A 19,850-nucleotide genomic window follows, 5' to 3' on the forward strand; every position below is an offset into this window, starting at 1 on the left:
AGAGAGAGAGAGAGGAGGAAGCAGGCTCCCCGCTGAGCAGAGAGCCTGATATGGGGCTCAATCCCAGGACCCTGGGATCATGACCCTGGCCAAAGGCTTTAACCCACTGAGCCACCCAGGTCCCCCTGTAACAAAGATTTTGAGTAAGATAGAAGTGAAGTAACTTGCCAAAGGCTCTGAGGGTACAGCAGTGAACAAAACAGGCATGGTCCCAGCTATCACGCAAATTTCATTAAACAAATAAAATAATTTCATCATGATCCATGCCATGAAAAGATAATAGGTAAAACAAGATGAGGAAGGGGTATGAAGACATTGGGGTATACTTCTCTGATGAATGACTTCCAGAGATGCCCTTCCCTGTCACGGGTCTGTGTTCACAGCCACAAACACCCAAATGTGTTTACCTCAACACATTTCAACAGCTCTGAATTTTGTGAGTGAAACTACTGGAGTCTCATTTCCTTGTTGAAGTAGGTCTCCAGACTTCCTATGCCCATTTGCCTACTGCTTGCCTTGTTTATTTCCCAGAAAAAAAATATATTTCACAGAAACATGTGACTATCTACTCCCACAGATCACCTGGAAATCACAGTATAGCACAGTCGGTTCAAACAAAGGGGGATATGGTTCCCAGAGGAGGTACCTAACTCAGCTTGGGAACCAGGAGTAGAGAGAACAGCATATGCAGAAGCTCAACTCTAACATGGAGCCCAGTCCTCTTCTCAAACTAAGGAAAGGTTGCCCCTCATTTTATTAGCAGCCCTCACTTGATGAACTACTACCATTTAAAAATAGTGTTTATTCTCTGTGTGACGGTGAAGGTAATAGGCACCTCCAGAGAGTTGGTTTCTTCTGAAGGCTTTGAGGCAGAACCTTTCTCGTGCCTGTCTCTTAGCTTCTGGTGGTGACCAGCAATCTTTTGCCTTCCTTGGTATGTAGCTGCATCCCTCCAATCTCTACCTGTATCATCACATAGCTTTCCTCCTTATGTCTCCTCTGTGTCTCCGTGTCCATTTTCCATCTCCTTTCTCTTGTAAAACCACCATTGTTGGTTTTAGTGCCTACCCCAATTCAAAATAGCCCCATATTAACTGGATTACAACTTCAAAGACTCTATTTCCAAAGAAAGTCACTTTCAGAAGTACCAGGGATAAGAACTTACATACAACTTTTGGAGGACATGATTCAACCCATGGCAGCACCTTTAGCAAACTGGAGATAGGTGGCCCCTCTGGTTGGATGCTGGCCCTCTACTCATGGCTTTGGTGAGCAGATGGCCCTTTAGTGTGAATTATACAAGGGAATCCTTCCTCCTTGTGGAGGTAACTCCACACTAAGATACAACGTTCTGCACTTAGAGCCAAGGCTGTATTTCACTTTTTTTTTTAAAGATTGTATTTATATATTTGTCAGAGAGAGAGCGTGCGCGCAAGAGCACAAGCAGGGGGAACAGCAGGCAGAGGGAGAAGTAGGCCCCCCACTGGGCAAGGAGCCTGGTGCCAAACTCATCCGAGGATCATGACCTGAGTCGAAGGCAGATGCTTAACCAACTGAGCCACCCACCCCAAGGATATTATTTCAATCCCTAGTCAAACCCTGCTGTCTCCCTTGGCAAGACACACCCTATCAAGTCATATCAGACCCCTCCTGACTGCTCTGAGCTCAGCTGATCGCCTGGGCTCTATGCCTCCATCCCTGCCCACTTTATTTCTTCCATTCCCATACCCTAAGGGAAGAACCCACTTTTGTTCTCTTCTGTCCAGCTTTAAAATGTCCTTAATGCAATGATCTGATTCTCTATCTCCTGTGAATAGCTGATATTTTTGCCTAGCCAGCATCCATTCTTTCCTCTTCGGGAAAAAGTGCCCTAATTTTCTTTTTAAGCAACCACTCCTCTCCCACTTTCAGTTCATCTGGTTTGAGTAGTACTGACCCCAGCCTCCAACTCCACAGACGGAGCTGGACAAGACCTAGGCTTAGCCAACCAGAACACCTCACCTCTTGGCATCATTAATCCTAGAATAGATGCATGACCCAGGACTTTTGCCAATACTATTAAAGCAAAGACTCTCTATCCAGAGGGCTATATTGGTAGGGTAAGCCTGGAGTGGACTGAGAATGAAGCCAACCCAGAGAATCCTGATAATATAAGTTGATCACCTAGTTCCAGACGGGCCTGAAGGGAGATACACCACATGATTTTACAGGAACAGGAGCTAACAAATTCCCCTCCCACCATGACCTCTTTCTTTTCGTGTGATTATTTAAGGTGGGGATATGTCACTTATAATCAAAAGAATCTTGAGTGGATCCCGAATCTGACCCTTCTGTCACCCCTGCTCTGCATTTCCCCAGCTCTTCATCTGCTCTGGCCCTTCAGGGTCTCCACGCCTGAGTCCTGACAGATGAGGAGGAGCTAACCAGGCTAAAGAAAGGGAAACGGTTCCCTACCTTACTGCAGCAGGAACGGGTGAAGAACTGGACTGAATATGCTGTCTTCTTAGACTTGCTGTAGTTTGGGGGCATTGGCAGGTGGGGAGTGGGTTGGGCTGCTTCCCAGAGCTGTCAATTCTGTCTGCATTTTCTTTCATTTTCTGGTGGGCTCACCACTTTCTCTCCAGCTTGGCAGACTTGCTTCTAGCGTTGTCCAGCAGTAGAGCTTAACTCTTTGTTGGGGTACACACTGCTCCTTGGGATTCTCTGCATTCTCTACAACAGCCGTGTACAGCCAGGAGCCACGGGGTCCCCAGAAGTGCAAACTGACTGGCTGTCCCTGATTTCTTGCAGTGCCAGTCTTTCCCTGAAGCCATCCCAACAATTATAACCACCCTGATTTTTCCCTATCCTGAGTCCGTCATGAACTTGCCTTGTCCATCATGAACTTGAATACTGCCTTGTACCGTGGCTTCCATTGCATTGGTGCTGGACCCGTTTTTCCAGTTTCTTTCTAAGATCAGAAGGCTACCCTCAAAGTTCGTAGCACAAGCCCAGGGAAGAGTCACTCCATAAATGATGTATAGTTCAGATGAACTTTAATGCACATACCATCATTGCCATTACAATAAGGATAGGAGATACATTAATACAAGCCAGTTTTTATCAATAAAACATGTCAACACAGAACAGGGAGACACTGCAGATATTTGCAAATGGGATCTTCCCTTCTGTTACTGTATATACGTGTGTGTGTGTGTGTGTGTGTGTGTGTGTGTATCTTTGCATTTGTAGAAACTCACAATACCACTTAACATTTTATATATCACTGAGAATAGCTTTCAGTATACAGACACAGGGATAATAATTGTTAAAAAGCCTGAAAACATCTGCTTAGCTAGAATCTTATGGGGAGAGATGTGAGCATTATTATTCCTTTCTCTGCTTAGTCCCATAGAGGGAGAACTCCAATTTTTGCTAATTGCTCCTCCTGAGGAACTCTGCTCTCCTATTATGGCACATCTCCTAGGCTGGCATGAGACCAGCCCAGTCCCTGGTTGAATAAATTAGAAAGAGCAACTGGGGAGTTGAAGGTGGTGTGCAAATTGAGTAAGGTGACATTTCTCTGTGTAACTGCCGAGACCATCATCCTCTGGCCCCATGATATGAGGGAAGCCTCTGTTCTAAGTTTAATTGCATTAAGGGTATAGGGGTGGTGAGGAGAGTGTGTGTTTCTCTTCTTCCTTCTTCCCCACAAGCAGAGAGAAAGCCAGATGTACACATAACTGATGCCTAGGTTTTCTCTTTGGCTACCATCAATCCCCCCAAATAGGCCGGGTTCTGGATCAGGACTGCTCACTCCTTGGGGGCAGATCCTACCCTGTTCTGAGACCAACTAAGCCATTTGCTGCCTTTGTTATGCAGTCTCGAGCAGGTTGCTTCACTGATGCAGGCCTCAGTTTTCCTTATCTGAGTACTGGGAATAATAAAACCCACATCACAGGATTGTGTCAAAGACCACTGAAGCTTCACTGAGAAAGTACTTTGGGAACTGTAAAGTACCGAACACACAATTGATGATTTTTTTTATAATATACTAATCATAGTATAAATGGTCTCTACTGTCTGCCCCTCCTGGGCCCCAACCCCAACCACAGCTCACTGCTCTGTTCAGCATGCACTGACTGATTCTCTTTGGCAGATCTTAGCCTTTGCAAGTTTCTCTTTAGCCAACCAAATTTCTGGGGATAAGGCATGGTGACATGAGGTTAGGTTCCTGGGGCCAAAATGGTGGGGGGAGGGAAAGTTGGTAGAGCTGGACAGGACCCTTGGAAATGGCTCCAAGAGGGGTATGCCCAGTTTCATTCTGGGATGAATGCTGCCTACTCCCAGCCCCTCACATTTGCTCCATCTTATATGTCCACAATACTTCACAGTTTCTAAAATGCACTTTTGACTCTCACAACTATTTTGCAAAGTAGGCAAGATGATTAATCTCATTTTATAGATGAAAATATGTTTGTCCAAGGTTACACAGTATATCACAGGACTCAAACCCAGGTTTTTTGGAATCCTGGTTTTCTCAGCACTGGGGGGCATTTTTTAAAAAGTAAACTCTGCCCTCAATGTGGGGCTCAAACTCATGCCCCAAGCTCGAGAGTCACATGCTTTACCAACTGAGCCAACCAGGTACCCGTCAGTGGGGCATCTTTTGACAAAGGCTCCAGGACACTCTGCTTAACTAGAATGACCTTGTGTAGTACAATCATCAACACTACGTTCCGCATCTACCATGGGTATCCGGCACTGCACTAAGGGCTTTACACTCATTCCCAAATTTAATCCTCTCAACAACCTCTTGAGACAGATTATTATACCATTTATATATATGAAGTAATTGAGGCTCCAAGAGTAATGATCTCAATGTCACACAACTATTTAGTAATGAAGATCCAAGGATTAAATCTGGATCTCTTGGACTACAAACTTTATGCTCTTAACCCCTCCACCGTGCTACTGTCTCAGTCCTCATTCTGTAACTTGATGTTTGGAGGGACTGGAAGACAGCTCAGCACAAATCTCTCAGTCTGTAGTTTCCAGGCTTCCAGCTGTATGACAGCAACTGTCCTCAGAAAGATCTTACCCAGGGGCACCTGGGTGGCTCAGTCATTAAGCATCTGCCTTTGGCTCAGCTCATGATCCCAGGATCCTGGGATTGAGCCCTATATTGGGCTCCCTGTTCAGTGGGAAGCCTGCTTCTCCCTCTCCCACTTGCCCTGCTTCTGTTCCCTCTCATGCTGTCTCTTTCATTCTGTCAAATAAACAAACAAACAAATAAATAAATAAGAAAAAGAAAGATCTTACCCAGCTCAACCTGGAACATGTTTAGTGCTTAGTAAATTAATTCTCCCCTGAATTGGAATACATATCTGGCTCTTAAACATGGATGCCTGGTATCGCTTCTCAAATCCATATGTCTGTCTGTACTCTGTTCTCAATAAGCATCATCAGAGATTCTTGTTCCTCTCCCCTCCTATTTACCTTTAGGAACCTCTGGCCTAGTACAAGCAAGTGTGGACCATCAGATGCACTTAATTACTAAGATGCTTTCTGGAAGCCTGGGAAATCAAGGCCACAAGCCTTGCTGGGTGATGAGGGCAGGGGTCCACACAGCCTTGACTGTTTTCATCCTACCCAAGAAGAAAGAAGGCTTTCATAATGAAAATATTTCTGCCAAAACCCTGTTTGCCACTTGCAGCTCTGACAGAAAATGGGCCTAAAATCACAGCGCATTAGCTCCAAGAGGGCCTGCAGAAATGAACTGGTATAAACTCCTGAAGCCCAGAAATAGGGAGTGGCTTAATCAAGGTTGCCTATCCCAGCCCATTGGTAAAACTTGGGAAGAGATGCATCAGAATCTGAAGGGAGCTGGGTATTTTAATCACACCCCTCAGGGACTTGCTGATTTACTTTGTCAGACATTAGCCTTTCTATGACATGATTTTGTACCAACAAAGAGAACTCTTATTCAAGTCTCCCTGAGACTTCCTATTTGGGTAATTTGCTGTTTGGCCACTTCAAAATGATAGAGGAGAAGCAGGTAAAAAATATGTCACACAACTCAGTGCAGTCCATGGTGTTCTGTCAAGAGGGTGTGTGTCACTGAGTTGGTAGACCTAGGAAAAGATGTAGAGAAAAAGCAGCAGAGGTGTGAGCTGTTTTGTCTAGCTTCTGGGTCCCTGAGAGGCTAGTCTGCATGTGGACTAGTAACCTAACCACAGGAACCTTTTTCTGTGCTATCATCAGTGTTTGTGGACAACTAGTTTTCACCTTGAGAAATCCCTCTTCCTCCTCTATTCAGGCTCATGAAGAGAAAATGGTGAAGAACAGTTTTGTTCCAGATTATACAAAAATCTTCAGCAGAAAGTCCACAGAAATGGAATATTTCTGAAAGACTCAGTGTTTAAAAATTAGACTTACTGTACTCTGGAGCTAAACAGATGTATTAAGGAGAAAACTGAGGAGCAAAGGGGGACAATGTATTTTTGGTTATTAAGTGTTAAGAACCTAACTCCAATGCGCAAAACTAAATGGGGACTTTGTTGAAAACACTGAAGTGTCTAAGAGAATCAAAGGAAGAGGTGATCTGCCAAACCTCAAGAAGCCAGAATCAGGGCTGAGAAAGCCACAGGACACACTTTCCCATCTTATACCTCTGCCTCTGTCTACACGATGGCCTTGTTTTTTCCTATTCTATACATAGGTTTAGGATAGGTCATCACAATTTTAGAGAACGCATCTTCATAATATTTCCCACTCAAAAGGGAAGAAAATAGCTCCAATTTCTTCTTTTCAAATCCTAGGGAAGAATTCTGATTGGCCTTGCTTGATCACATGCCCACTTTACTGACAGTCTTCACTAGAATCACCTGTTTTGGATGAAGGAGTAGTAGTGCTACAAAAGAAGAGATGACTATTTCCAGAAGAAATTCTGGGGAGAAGTCATAGCTAGCTATTACAAGAAATGATTTACCAGGGGTCCTATAGTAAGTTAGGGGCAGATTCAGGGCTAGAAACAGAATTGATAAAATAACCATTATTAATAATAATTGAATAATTAATAATTAATAGTAATTGAAGTCTCTGGATTCTTTTCATGTGTTGTATTGAAGTAAACCCCAGCATTTATATTTTTAAAAGATCTGTGCTGTGTAGAGGATGGACTGTGGGAGAACAAATGTGGACTAGGGAAACTGGTTATGAACTCTATGGTAGCTCTCTAGGGGAGAAACAAGTGGCTTGGACCAAGATCATGGCAATGGAAATGGAGAAAAGTAGGCAGATTTGAAATATATTTTAAAAGTAGACTCACAGGACTTGTGCTAGAGGTAGAAGGAAGGAAGGAAGGAAGGAAAAAAGAAAGGAAGAAAGGGAAAGAAAGATAGGAAGGAAGGAAGGAAACAAAAGGAAAGAAAGAGAAGGAATTAAGAATTAAGAGTTCCAAGGTGGACATGGAGATGTCTGCTGGACACTGTGTATACACATCATTACCAAAGACTTGGCATCTAAAGCCACAGAACCAGATGAGGTCTCCAAGGAAGACAATATAGCTATAACAGAGGGACCAACTGTTCTCTTTTTAAAAAGACTTTATTTTTAAGTAATCTCTACATCTAACATGCAGTTCAAACTTATAAACCTGAGATCAAGAGTCTCATGCTCTACCGACTGAACCAGCCAGATGCCCCTCAACTATCCTTTGGGCCATCTTTTCTGCATACACTGAATCCTTCTGCTGGGCCTCCAGCCAGGAATCTCAGGTGGGAATCACAATCGTTATTACAGTTAATTCCACAGAATGAGAAGCCAGATTCATCCCTCAGGGAGTAGCTAAGAAGTAACCAAATGAATGGTGAAATATGCATCAAAACACCATACAGATGTGTCTTCATTCCTCCAAAGCAGACCCTTTGGAGAACTAAACAAATGGTGATATTGCCCTGCTGCAAACTATTGTGACGTTTCTCTTTGGGGATACCAGGTTTTAAGACCCAGGGAAATTTCTCAGACTTGGTTCCAGACGGCTTAGTGTTGCTTCCTTCAGTGGGCTGAAAAAATGGCCACAATATTTTATAGCTCCTTGCATCAAGAGATGGCACCTATTTCCCCACCCCTTGTATGTGACTTGCATTAGTCAGTGGGACATTACCAAACACAATACAAACAGAGACTCAAGAAGAAGTACTTCTACACAGGAGCTTGCCCTCTCTTGCTGCTAGAAAAATTTCTACCACCAAGTGAGCAAGTCTGGGCAGTCTTCTGGAAGATGAAAACACATGGAGAGTCACCTCAACCACCCTAGTCATTTCAGTTGGGACTCCAGGCATGTGAATGACATCATTCTAGACCAGAAGAAGAATCAGCCAACCAACCCCCAGAATCATGAGAAATAACAAATGTCTGTTGTTTCAAATCACTATGTTTCCTTATGTCCCTCAGAAGACAACAGTTAACTCTGAATCAGGCAGTCTAAACATATTTCACAGGTACAAATACTGTTTCTCTCACCCTTACTCTTTCTGGAGGATTTGTATTTGACTAGTCATCAAAGGTTTGAACTAAAGGATGAAAGCTTGAAGAATATAAAGCAATGGTCAGTGGATAGCAGAGGTACTTGGGAGGCAGTGGAGATTTTCTAGGCCTCCTGAAACAACTCGACAAATGATTCAGTTTTCCCAGTTGTATTCTCATAGAATGATGTACCTTTTCTTCAGAGCACTTTTTAATTATATTTGGGTATTTTACAATGTCTAGACTAAACCACAAGCTACTAGACTTTAAGCTTCATGAAGACAAGGTTTGTATTTAGTCTGCCACTGATTATATCCTGACACATACATTTATTTATTGAATAAATCTGAATGCATAAATTTTAGTTTTGCCTACTTTATATAAGGGATGAAGGCCTTCAAAAACATCACTTAACAGTATTTGTATCTCACAGGCCTGTCTTCTCTTGCATGCAATCCCAGGCATGGGCTGATCCTCCAACTGTGGCAGGTCATCAGGAATAACTTAGTAGAGATGCAGAATCTGAAATCAATGAAATCCCAGGACACTGGTTACTGTAGTTCCTTCTCCTTACCCAAAACTCTCAGCAAACAAACCAAACAAACATTCCTCAAGACACTCTAGGAACCTTGACACCCAAGCAAAGAGCTTTGGAGCAGGAGCAGGTAATGTGAACAGGAAAGTCAAGTCTGGCAGATATTCTTATCATTCTCTGGACATTATCAGGCTGCAGTCACAAAGTAATTGTGAGACCAAGGACTCTCAGAATTAATTAACCAATATCAGCTGGGACACTGGAGCCTGTCACTACCACCACTCCATATACCCTTCATCTGAGAGAAATCCGAATAAAGAAATGGAATGAGCATGAGTCAGAAGTGAATTTAAATGATATTACTGAGTGACTTGAATATGTTGGCTTTTCCAAGGCTATGTTTCCTTGACTGCCAAATTGGGATAATATTTTAGAAATAGCACCTCCATTAGACTATAGGTACCCTGCAGGCAGGGAATCACTTGTTTTCAAATATATTTATCCAGTGTTTAATAGCACCAGGCCCACAGTAGATACATTTCTGTAAACATGATAAATTTCTACATAGAGGAGATCCAAGACGAAGTCCTGACTCCATCACTAATACACTTTCAGAGTGGCCCTAGGAAATTTCCTTTTCCTCTCTGGACTTCAACCTTCCTCTTTGTAAAATGAGAAGCCTGGACAGGATTTTCTCTAAGCTCCCTTCCTGATCTAATATTTGACAAGTCTTGGCCATTCTACCCCGTTGATGCTCCTAGAAATTAATTAATGCTACAGACTGAAGAGACAAGAGTAAGTCACGAATCACTTTGTATTTACTGATACATATGCATTTAAAACAGGTTCTGTAAAAAGCTACAACACCGTATTGCACATCTGGCCTACTTTTGCCTCTTTTGAGGTCAAGAGTTTTTGTTTTTATTTTTAATTCTTTATTTGGATTGTTAAGCAAAAGGAAAACCAGGACAAGTTACTACTAACATACTCTGCAGCTTGAACCTTGGTGGCTAATGGCACTATTACTGTGATTGACAAACATTGCACCGTAATCAGCTAGAAGCTCCTGCCTTCCACGCGGCAGAAACAAGGTCACAGAGCAGGGCTGGGGAACTGCCATCTAGCAAGCAGCTCTGCTTGTTTGCTGCCCAGCAGAAGAGTTTGCCACAATTACATTTAACTCTCGATTCTATCTGTTGTGAAGAAAATTGCTTACACTGGCTCCTGAGTTGTAAAGAATTTAACAATTTTTAAAAATTTCAGTCTTTGGGACGCCTGGGTGGCTCAGTTGGTTGGACGACTGCCTTCGGCTCAGGTCATGATCCCGGAGTCCCGGGATCGAGTCCCGCATCGGGCTCCCAGCTGCATGGGGAGTCTGCTTCTCCCTCTGACCTTCTCCTCGCTCATGCTCTCTCTCACTGTCTCTCTCTCAAATAAATAAATAAAATCTTTAAAAAAAAAAAATTTCAGTCTTTGCCTGGATATCCAATATGAAACAAAAGAATAAAAAAAAAGAATAAAAATAAAATATCCAAGGGTCAGTAGGAGCTCAGTCTGAAATCCAAGGACTAGAGCAGATGGGTTTTACTGCCCAGGAAAATTGTAATTATGCCTGACCTGTATAGACTTGACGGTGTAAAAAGCACATCTAGAACCACTGCCTGTAAAGGGATCACATCCTTCCATGGTCAAAGAAGTCAACCAAGTCATTCCTGCAAAATGTCCCCTTGCTGGAGCAGGCAGCTGCTTAAAGCACTACTTGAGGGCTAGGTAAGAACCTCCTGACAACAGCTGATACAGGGACTTGAACTTGAGAAACGCTGGACAATTTTTGCTCCGTCTCTTAGGACCTGGTTGCCTCAGAAACTACTTTCCAGAAGCATTAGACATCCATCTCCTCGGATTAGTCTGAATAGTTGAGAGATTTGTTAACAAAGAGACGTAAGTCTTTTCTCGAGTGGACTTAGAATCTGATGTCCTTGGGATTGAATCTTAACACGGCTCTCACACTTGCCAGCTGTACCATCTTGACCATGTTCTTAACCTTTTTGGGTCACAGTTTATTCATGAAAAGTGTAGTACAGAATGTGGTAAGAGCATCAACCTTGGAGCCTACTGCCTGGATTGGAACCCCTGTTCTACTGCTTACTCATTATATGACCTTAGGCAAGCTAGAGAATCTTTTTATACCTTAGTTTCCTCATATTTAAATGAGGTTGATTATAGTGCCTCCTTCACAAAGATGTTGAGATGATAAGTAAGTTAATACATGTAAAGTGCTTGGAACAATGTCTAGTAAGCATGACATCAGTGTTAGCTACAATGACACTGGGGGGATAATCCTCATCTCTTGGTTTTTTTCTGCAGATCAACTGAAATGATGAAGGCGAAAAAGAAAATCAGAGAGTTATGAGCACTAGAAGGGACCTTAAAGATTACCCAAATAGCACCCTCATTTTGTAGGTGGGAAATCAATACTCAGAGATGGAGTGACTGATCCAGAGTCCAGGATTCCTGATTCCAACGTCCAAAGCTCTATCCTGTTCATTGCATCAGAAAGCAACATCTCCGTAGGGCTGACTCTGGAGGGTCCTTTTAGGTAGTCACTGGAACTATGTGAGTCAATGCACTTTCCTAGGATAATGAGAGGCATTTGAAATGGAGAGAAAACTTGGAAGAGACGCTTCCAACACCTTCTTCCCTCACCAACTTCTGAGGTAGCGTGTTAGTGCAGGGGGAAGATAGGGATTTGGGTCAGGCCTGGAAGGAGAGATTTTCAGGAATCACTGCTAGTTCCATTTCATTATTTCAGCTAAAAACCAAACTTCTGCCATGTCTAGACAAACTGGAGTCCATTCGGTTTGTTTCTGGTATCAGAGGGTTTTGTGGTTTTGATTTTGGTTTAGTTTTTCCCTTCAGGTATTTAGTTAAGCAGTTTCCACTCGGAGTGGTTTCATATCCACTCTTCAGGAGAAATGAAGATTTCACTCCCAAGAGAATGAGTGTGGGATTGGGACCTGAGTTCAGCTTTCCCAACTTTGTTAGGGTCATGTCCCCTCAGATTTCTCCTGCTTAGAATCACATTTCCCAGTCAAACTACTCAGGAGCGACTGAAAGATGGGTTGGGAAGAAAGGGTAAAATGGTAGGAAGACATTATAAATAACAGCAGAACTACTTGATTCAGAGAAGGCAGAAGTCGTGGTTTCTTTCTCAAATCATCTGAGGGTGACAGGAGTTGAAGAAGCACGGACTATGAAGTCTCTGACAGCAGAGCTGGGATAAATGGGGTGAGGAGAGAAAGAAGAATTTCCAGGGGACAGATTTCAGCTTAAAGCAAAGAAAACTTTCTGATTATGAGAGCTGCCCAAGGGTGGTATAGACAATGAGCTCCCAGCCCTGCCTAGAAGGTGTGTTTTAGAAGAAAGAGATTTGGTGGGGTGCCTGGGGTCGCTCAGTCAGTTAAGCAACTGTCTCTTGATTCTGACTCAGGTCATGATCTCAGGGTTGTGGGATAGAATCTCAAGTTGGGCCCCGGGCTCAGCAGGGAGTCTGCTGGAGGGTCTCTCTCTCCATCTGTTCCTCCTGCTCGCTCTTTCTTTCTTTCTAAATAAATAAATAACATTCTAAAAAGAAAGAAAGAAAGAAAGAAAATAAAAATAAAAAGAAGAAGAAGAAAGAGATTTGGTTGTGAGGCCTGGCATTCACTTTCCAGAGATGTGAAGACTGAAACTGACTAGTCAGACTAGGTAACTCTAAATATTTCAAATTCTGGGAGTCTAAAAAACAAAGACCGATTTCATGGAGTTCCCACAGTTAAGACTAGCTGGAAAGCAGCAAAATCAGAAAGTCATGACCTGTTCCTTCATCTTGCCTGTGTTTCTCTTTTCTTTCTATCTTTCTTGAGCTCACCCTCCTGCTCTTTTATATAGTCGGAACCTTTGACATTTTGCAGGGAATAATCTTTTCTTTTAAGTATATTTCTGACTCAGCCTTTGCTCCTTCAGCATCATTACAGAGTCTGAGCTCTCTGGAGATTAGCTCTGGCCTGTCACCACAGCAACTGCCCGAGGCCCTGTGGGCATCCGTGGTAACAGGCATAGGGCTTTGAGAGTCAAAGCTTGGCTTGCAGTGAGACGAAGCCCCACAGGGAGCCTGATAGGAAACAAGCATGTTGTGTATGAGGACATTTACTTTAATAGGATTAGCTGTGCAGGTGGGCCCTGCAAAGTATGCTGTGTCAAATTCTGGTAAATGGAAGAAATCTTATTTTAAAGACAGAAAAGAGACTCGCTTTCCAAGTCCCTGAAGTGAATCCCCTTTGTAAGATAGAGTCTTCTTTTGTAAAATGAATCTCTACCCATGCTGTGACCTGGCTCTTAGTCTAGGACTGGTGGTCTCTTAGTGGGACTATCTACAGAGAACTCAAGGGGCACGTTTCTGCCTCTGCTGCAGGCAAAGGACAGCAGCAACTCAGCCTGCATGGGGCTGGGGGTGGACCGACTGTAATAGGGGAAGCAGAGTGGGTGTGGGGTCACAAGAAGGGGAGATCAGGAGGGCGGGCCTTGCCTAACATGAGCAGTTTTGCTGCAGCAGCGGTGGGGTGTCTGAGAGACGGGTGTTCTTAGAGGTGCCCAACACGGAGGGGTCTGTGTCCAGCGAATCAGACATCTTGTCACAAATGGCATCTACCAGGCGCTCGAAGGCCTGCCTCACACTGATGTTCTCCTTGGCGCTGGCTTCAAAGAAGTCAAACCCTAAGGAGAGAAGAGAGATAACAGTAAGGATTTTTCCCTTCGTTTTTATGCCCCCTGGCCAGAAAACTCCAGATTAATATAGCTGGTGCAAAGCAGCGAAGCACGGAGGCCTAATTCCATGGCAGAGGATTCTGCTTTAAAGAGATAATACAGGGGTGCCCGAGGTGGCTCAGTCAGGGAAGCATCTGCTTTCAACTCAGGTCATGGTCCTGGGGTCCTGGAATTGAGCTCCACGTCAGGCTTCCTGCTCAGTGGGGAGTCTGCTTCTCCCTCTCCTTCTGCCCCTCCCCTGCTCATGCTCTCTGCCTCTCACTCTTTCTCTCAAATATATAAATAAAACCTTTAACAAAATTAAAATAAAATGTATAAATAAATAAATAAAGAGGTGGCACAGGGCAAGGGTTACCTGCACTGGCTGTAGAGTCAGCTAGATCCTGGTTCTACCATTGGCCAGCTGTGTTACCCCCAGCAAGTCACCTAATTCTCTTTATGAATCAACTCCCTGGTTTATAAATGGGGATAATTTTACCTACCTCATTAAACAAGATAATGCAGGTAAAGTGTATAGCGTTGTGCCTGACACAGAGTAGGTGTCATTAGGTGTTTTCTGAAAGAGTGAATATTTCAATATGTGTACACAGCACTTCACATTCTCCCAATGTGTTTCTCACCTCCATTACTTCATCGGATCCTCATGTCTCCTCTGCAGACCCTCTCCATTTCACTAATGCAGACACTGTGGCTTAGAGAAACAAGCCGACTTGCCCAAGATAAACAGAGGAACCAGTGTTTGACAAAGTCCAGGCTTTGACCTTTTTGACCAGGGCTTTTCCTCCTCTTTCCCCTGCCTTCCACTCATCTCAGCCTGGCAAGCTCTAGTCTAGGATCTGGAAGGCACCCCAAGATCCACATTGAACAAGCAAAGTTTCATTTGCCCTTTCCATCCCAAACTCACTGGCGTATCTCCACTCCATGAGGTTCCTCCTTCACAGATCCCCCCTAGAATTCCCCTGTATCTCTTCCTCTCCACACAAACCCTACATAAGGCACCTGGAGGACTGCACTTGACGCGTGAGAGATCTTGTCTGTTTTGTACCTTATGATCTTGAATGACACTTTCAGGGACAATGAACAGAACTTGGCTGTCCTGGGAGAAATAAGGAAGACCCTCTTGATTCAGACAATATGGCTGCTTTCCAGCTGTGGAATTCTGGCCAGGTTGGTGGCAGCTCTTCTCTACATGTTCCTACCCTAGCCTCCTCCCTCCTCTTTTGTCCATCTGCCTTCTTCTTTCTTCTCTTTCCAGGCCCATCTTTTTTTCTTCTCAAAACCTTCTCTCTTCCCTTTTGTGTCACTCCTTCTTTTCCCTTATGTTCCTCATATTTTCTCCTTGGGATTCTTTATATTTGTTAAGCACCTACTAAATGTCAGACACTATGCCAGGAGCTTGGGAAATACTATCTTACTTCATCCTCACAACAGCCTGTGGGCACATATACTCATCTTCAAATTATAAATGAGAAAATGAAGCCTCCAAGAGATTACATAACTCACACAAGGTCACATAGTTATATTAGCAGAAATTAAGTTTAGATCTGGATATGGCTGCCTCCATGTCCATACATAGCCCTGTCTCCCACTTCTCTTGCTCTGTTTCTTTTTTTCTTTCTCCCTTTCAATTTCTTTCCTTCCTTCCTTGACCATATGTTCCCCTCCTTACAAGTCCCTTTAGTCCCCTCTTGCCTTTTTTTTTTTTTTAAGATTTTATTTATTATTAGAGGAGACAGACAGCACGTGCAGAAACAGGGGGAGGGGCAGAGGAAGAGGGAGAAGCAGACTCCCCACTGAGCCGGGAGTCCAAGGTGGGGGGCCCAATCCCAAGACCCTGGGACCATGACCTGGGACCTGAGCCAAAGGCAAATGTTTAACTGATTGAGCCACCCAGGTGCCCTGCCCCCCTTTGCTTTAATTTGACTACCACAGTGTCTGAATCTGGGCAAGTCACTTTATTTCTCTGAATCACTTAGCCGCTCAGTCTCAGGCTCCTTGGCTGTTACGTGGAAATAGCCACAGTACCTTTCTACTGAGAGCAACTGGGAGAATTGAGCAAGGCGACGGATTAACTGCTGCCCAGAGTTGCCTGTTGGAACGACAGTTGCTTTTTCTCTACTTTCACCTTGCTCTTCTCATGTCCTCTTCATCCCATTTCTCTCCTTTTATCATCTTTCCCCACAAAGGAGGGGCCTCCTTTCCTCCTCCCTCCTTCTCCCCATTAGTGCACTGTCCACAGAGAGGGCTGAAGCCCCCAGATACAGACAGGGTTCTTCTTCCCCCGCCATCTCAGCTTGAAGGCACTTCCAACTCTTCCCAGCCCTCCTCTGGTTGACAGCCTCTCTGTGGCCCATTTCATAACCTGAGAAAGGCCAGCAGCAGAAGTGTGCCCTAACTGTGGCCACGTGATAAAGGAGGTGGCTACTGGGTCATTATCTGGGCCACAGAAACCCCATCAGCATCAGAGAACCCCCCCCCCCAAGCATGTCTTCCTTAATGAATATCATAAAAATTGACTTCCTGGTAAATGACAATGTTTGGGGAGGTGGAGGAAGTGTGTTGCTTGCCTCGGAAAGGGGAAAACAGGTAAAGAAGGAAATAGGCTCTAACTATCAGTATGGATGAAGATGAGGACACAGGTCAAGGCCAGGGGCACAAATCCCTTCTGAGGAATTGGCACTAAGGAAAGGACATGTCAGGTTGCATAGGTGGGCAGTGGGAAGAGGCCCAGGAGTCATATAGTCTGGATTTGAATATAGTCCCTGTCAGCTACTAGCTGTGTGACCTCGGGCAAGTTCTTCAATCTCTCTCACCCTCTATTTCTTCATCTGTGGAATGGGGTGAACCTGTAACAGTTCAAAAATATAATTTTAAAACCTTGTGAGCAGGGTAGGGCAAGGCAGAAGTTATTTGTAATGTATAGATAGGAAAACCTAGACTCGGAGATGGGCATAAGCCAGGGCTCTATCCCTTATGTCCCCTTGTCTCGCTCAGTTGGCACAGTGACCAAACACACTGTAACATTTACTAACCAGGTACAGCAAACCAGAGGCTGTGCTGGAATACAGGGGAGACAGAGCACAGCAGGGGAGGAGGCTGCAGGAGGAGGCTTCCAGAAGTTGGTGGAGAGGGGAGACTTTAAGGCTAGCATTGAGCAGAACTCTTCACCTAACTAACTTCTCATTCTTCAGGACTCAGCTTAAATACAGCCCCTTCATTTCCCTCTGTGCTTCCCTCTGCTATAGCACATGTTACCCAGCATGGTAGAAGTCCACTTGACAAGGAGCTCCCAGAGCAGGGATCATGTCATTCATCTGAGCCCCAGCACTAGCCAGAGGAATAAGTGCTTGGTGAGTGTTGTTTGAACAGATGAATGAAGGAGTTGGGAATGAGCATGGAGGCCGTGCTTGAGAGGATATGCACAGTGCGGGTCATGAGAGCTCAGCTCAACATGCACAAGGACACGGAGGTGAATCAGGAGTTCTTGCCCTCAAGGAGATCCTAGTCTTGTGTGGGAAACAGACACACTGATGACAGCACAGTGATAAATGCTGGAATGGTGAAAAGTGAGGGGATTCGCAGGGCACGAGAGGAGGTACCTAACTGTCCTGGGAGCCAGGGAAGGCTTCTTGGAGAAGGTGATTCCTAAGCAGATATCAGCTAAAGATAGGTGATTGTGAGTGTATGTGTGAGCACATACATGTGTAGCCTACTAGGCAGGGGAAACAGCATGAGCACAGATAATGGGGCAAAGAACAGCAGTTTGCTATCATTAGAGCAGAAAGCCCAAAGTGATGAGTGATGAAGCAGTAAGTCTCGTGGAGACTCATGGAGAGCTCATATGTCATGCCAAGGAGATGTCGTCACTGTCATCTCAAAAGTACCCAAGGTATCAGAGCTCTGATTCAAATAAGCAGCTCATGGCCCGAGCCAGCTCATGGGTCTTTTTTCCTAGCAGAACCACCCCAAATGCACACCCACCCAATTACTGTCAGACTTCTGGAAGGCCCTTCATTGGCAGGCCCAGATGGTAACCTTTTCCTCAGGTTCATTAATAAGGATTCTCAGGAGCTGAGAGCCTAGTGAGGTCAGGAAGATGACAACCAATTAATCAGACTAGCCCTCCATCCTTTCCTCCCTCTAATTGGCTTCAGAACAATATTTCTGCTGTCTTTAATAGGGCCCAATCTTAGATGAATCTGAAATAATCCTTACCACCCCCAAGATCATGTTTACCTGTCCCGTCCAAAGACAGCTGCCAGAGACCCACAGAGTTTGTACACACTGCCTACTTCTGAATTTGACCTCTGAATTCTACTCAAAACCCATGACCAACTGAACTCATCGCTCCTCATCCTGATGCTGCCCCAGAACATCTCTCTTCCACTTTGATGTTCAAATTCCTTTTCTGTCTCGCTCTGATACCTCCCATCTCTGTCATGTATCAATCTTCAACTCATGTCCTTCTAGTCACTGATGATTTGGCAAGGGACTCACTGTCTTCCTTTCTGTCCAGAGTTGTTCTCATGTTCAGAAACTTTGAGTTTCATGTGGACCATTCATCCAACACCCTGGATTTATCATCTCATTTACAGAAGCCTTCTCTTCCATTATGCTCAGCTATGCTTCTGTCTGTATAATTTGAGCTATTTTGACTTGGATTTATATAGCTGGGACTGACAGCGGTCTAATTAATGCAACACCCAGCCTCACTGGCTTAGCACCCAAGAACCTGCATGTCTTGACCTCTACCTACTTCCCCAACCTCATCTTCCTGGCTCACACAATGCTCTAGAGACAATGACACTTCTTCTTTTAAGATTATCTGTTTGTTTGGGTTGCCTGGGTGGCTCAGTTGGTTAAGCAACTGCCTTCAGCTCAGGTCATGATCCTGGAGTCCTGGGATCGAGTGGGATCGAGTCCCATATCAGGCTCCCTGCTTAGACCTTGCCCTCTGCCTGCCTCCCTGCCTACTTGTAATCTCTTTCTCTCTGTCAAATAAATAAATAAAATCTTAAAAAAAAAGATTATCTGTTTTAGTGAGAGAGAGAGCAGGGGGAGGGCAAGAGGGAGAGAGAGAATCCTGAAGCAGACTCACCACTGAGCAGAGAGCCCAACACGGGGCTCGATCCCTGGACCCTGAGATCTTGACCTGAGCCAAAACCGAGTCAGTCACTTAACCAATTGAGCCACCCAGGCACCTCTTGACACTTTCTTCTTCCTTTTTTTTTTTTTTTTAATTTTTTAAATTTCTTTTCAGTGTACCAGAATTCATTGTTTATGCACCATACCCAGTGCTCCATGCAATATGTGCCCTCCATAGTACCTACCACCAGGCTCACCCACCTTCCCACCCCCCGCCGACACTGTCTTATTTGGTGTCATTGCTCATGTTATTACTCTCCAGCTCCTATTCCCGATCACCTTCATTCTTCACCTGTGGAATCACTGATTGCAAAGAGCCTTCCTTTTCTCTTCCTACCCCACCTCCACCATTCAGAACATACGATGTACCTTTCCACTGTACTCTCATGGCACCTTACACAGTCGTTTCAGTCAGATTCCAACAGGAAAATGGGAATTATTCTTAACATGTAAACCAGAGGGAATTGGTTATACAGGTGATAGAAGAACAAAGAGGCAGACAGAATAGTGAGGAAACCAGAGCTCATCAACTGCAAACAAACTAATAAATCCATTACTACGGTCAAAAGAAGCTGGAACCATGGCCAGAGAAGAGCAACCACCTCTACTTGAGGAAGGAGGAGTGGGAATATACAGGTGCCCCTTTGGCCTTGCCAGTGTCTCTCCTTGGCTTAATCCAGACAGAAGCCACTGTCACAGGAGCCTGGGAAACCAGCCCGCAAATGTCAAACCCGGGGCAAGGGACGGGCATGTTTGCAGGAGAGAGAAAAGAGTGAAGAATGACAGCACACAGGCTAAGGACTGGCAAAGCCATCTACCCAAAGGATATTGAAATTCTCTCTCTATTATTTTGTTC

The 19,850-nt window shown here is 44.4% G+C and overlaps 1 protein-coding gene across 1 annotated transcript in view; it reads right to left on the reverse strand.

Moving 5' to 3' along the window:
- Window positions 1-6,004: 6,004 nt before the first annotated feature.
- Window positions 6,005-19,850, reverse strand: part of RAB3B (RAB3B, member RAS oncogene family) — a 73,251-nt gene continuing 59,405 nt past the window's right edge. The window contains exons 5-6 of the mRNA XM_059374723.1: window positions 13,611-13,798; window positions 6,005-9,030 (exon numbers count right to left, since the gene is read on the reverse strand). Of these exons, the coding sequence (XP_059230706.1) occupies window positions 13,611-13,798 (188 nt within the window). The 3' untranslated portion in view covers window positions 6,005-9,030. The remainder of the gene's footprint in view (window positions 9,031-13,610; window positions 13,799-19,850) is intronic.

This window comes from Mustela nigripes, chromosome 14 (assembly GCF_022355385.1).
Source record: "Mustela nigripes isolate SB6536 chromosome 14, MUSNIG.SB6536, whole genome shotgun sequence".
NCBI lineage: Eukaryota > Metazoa > Chordata > Mammalia > Carnivora > Mustelidae > Mustela > Mustela nigripes.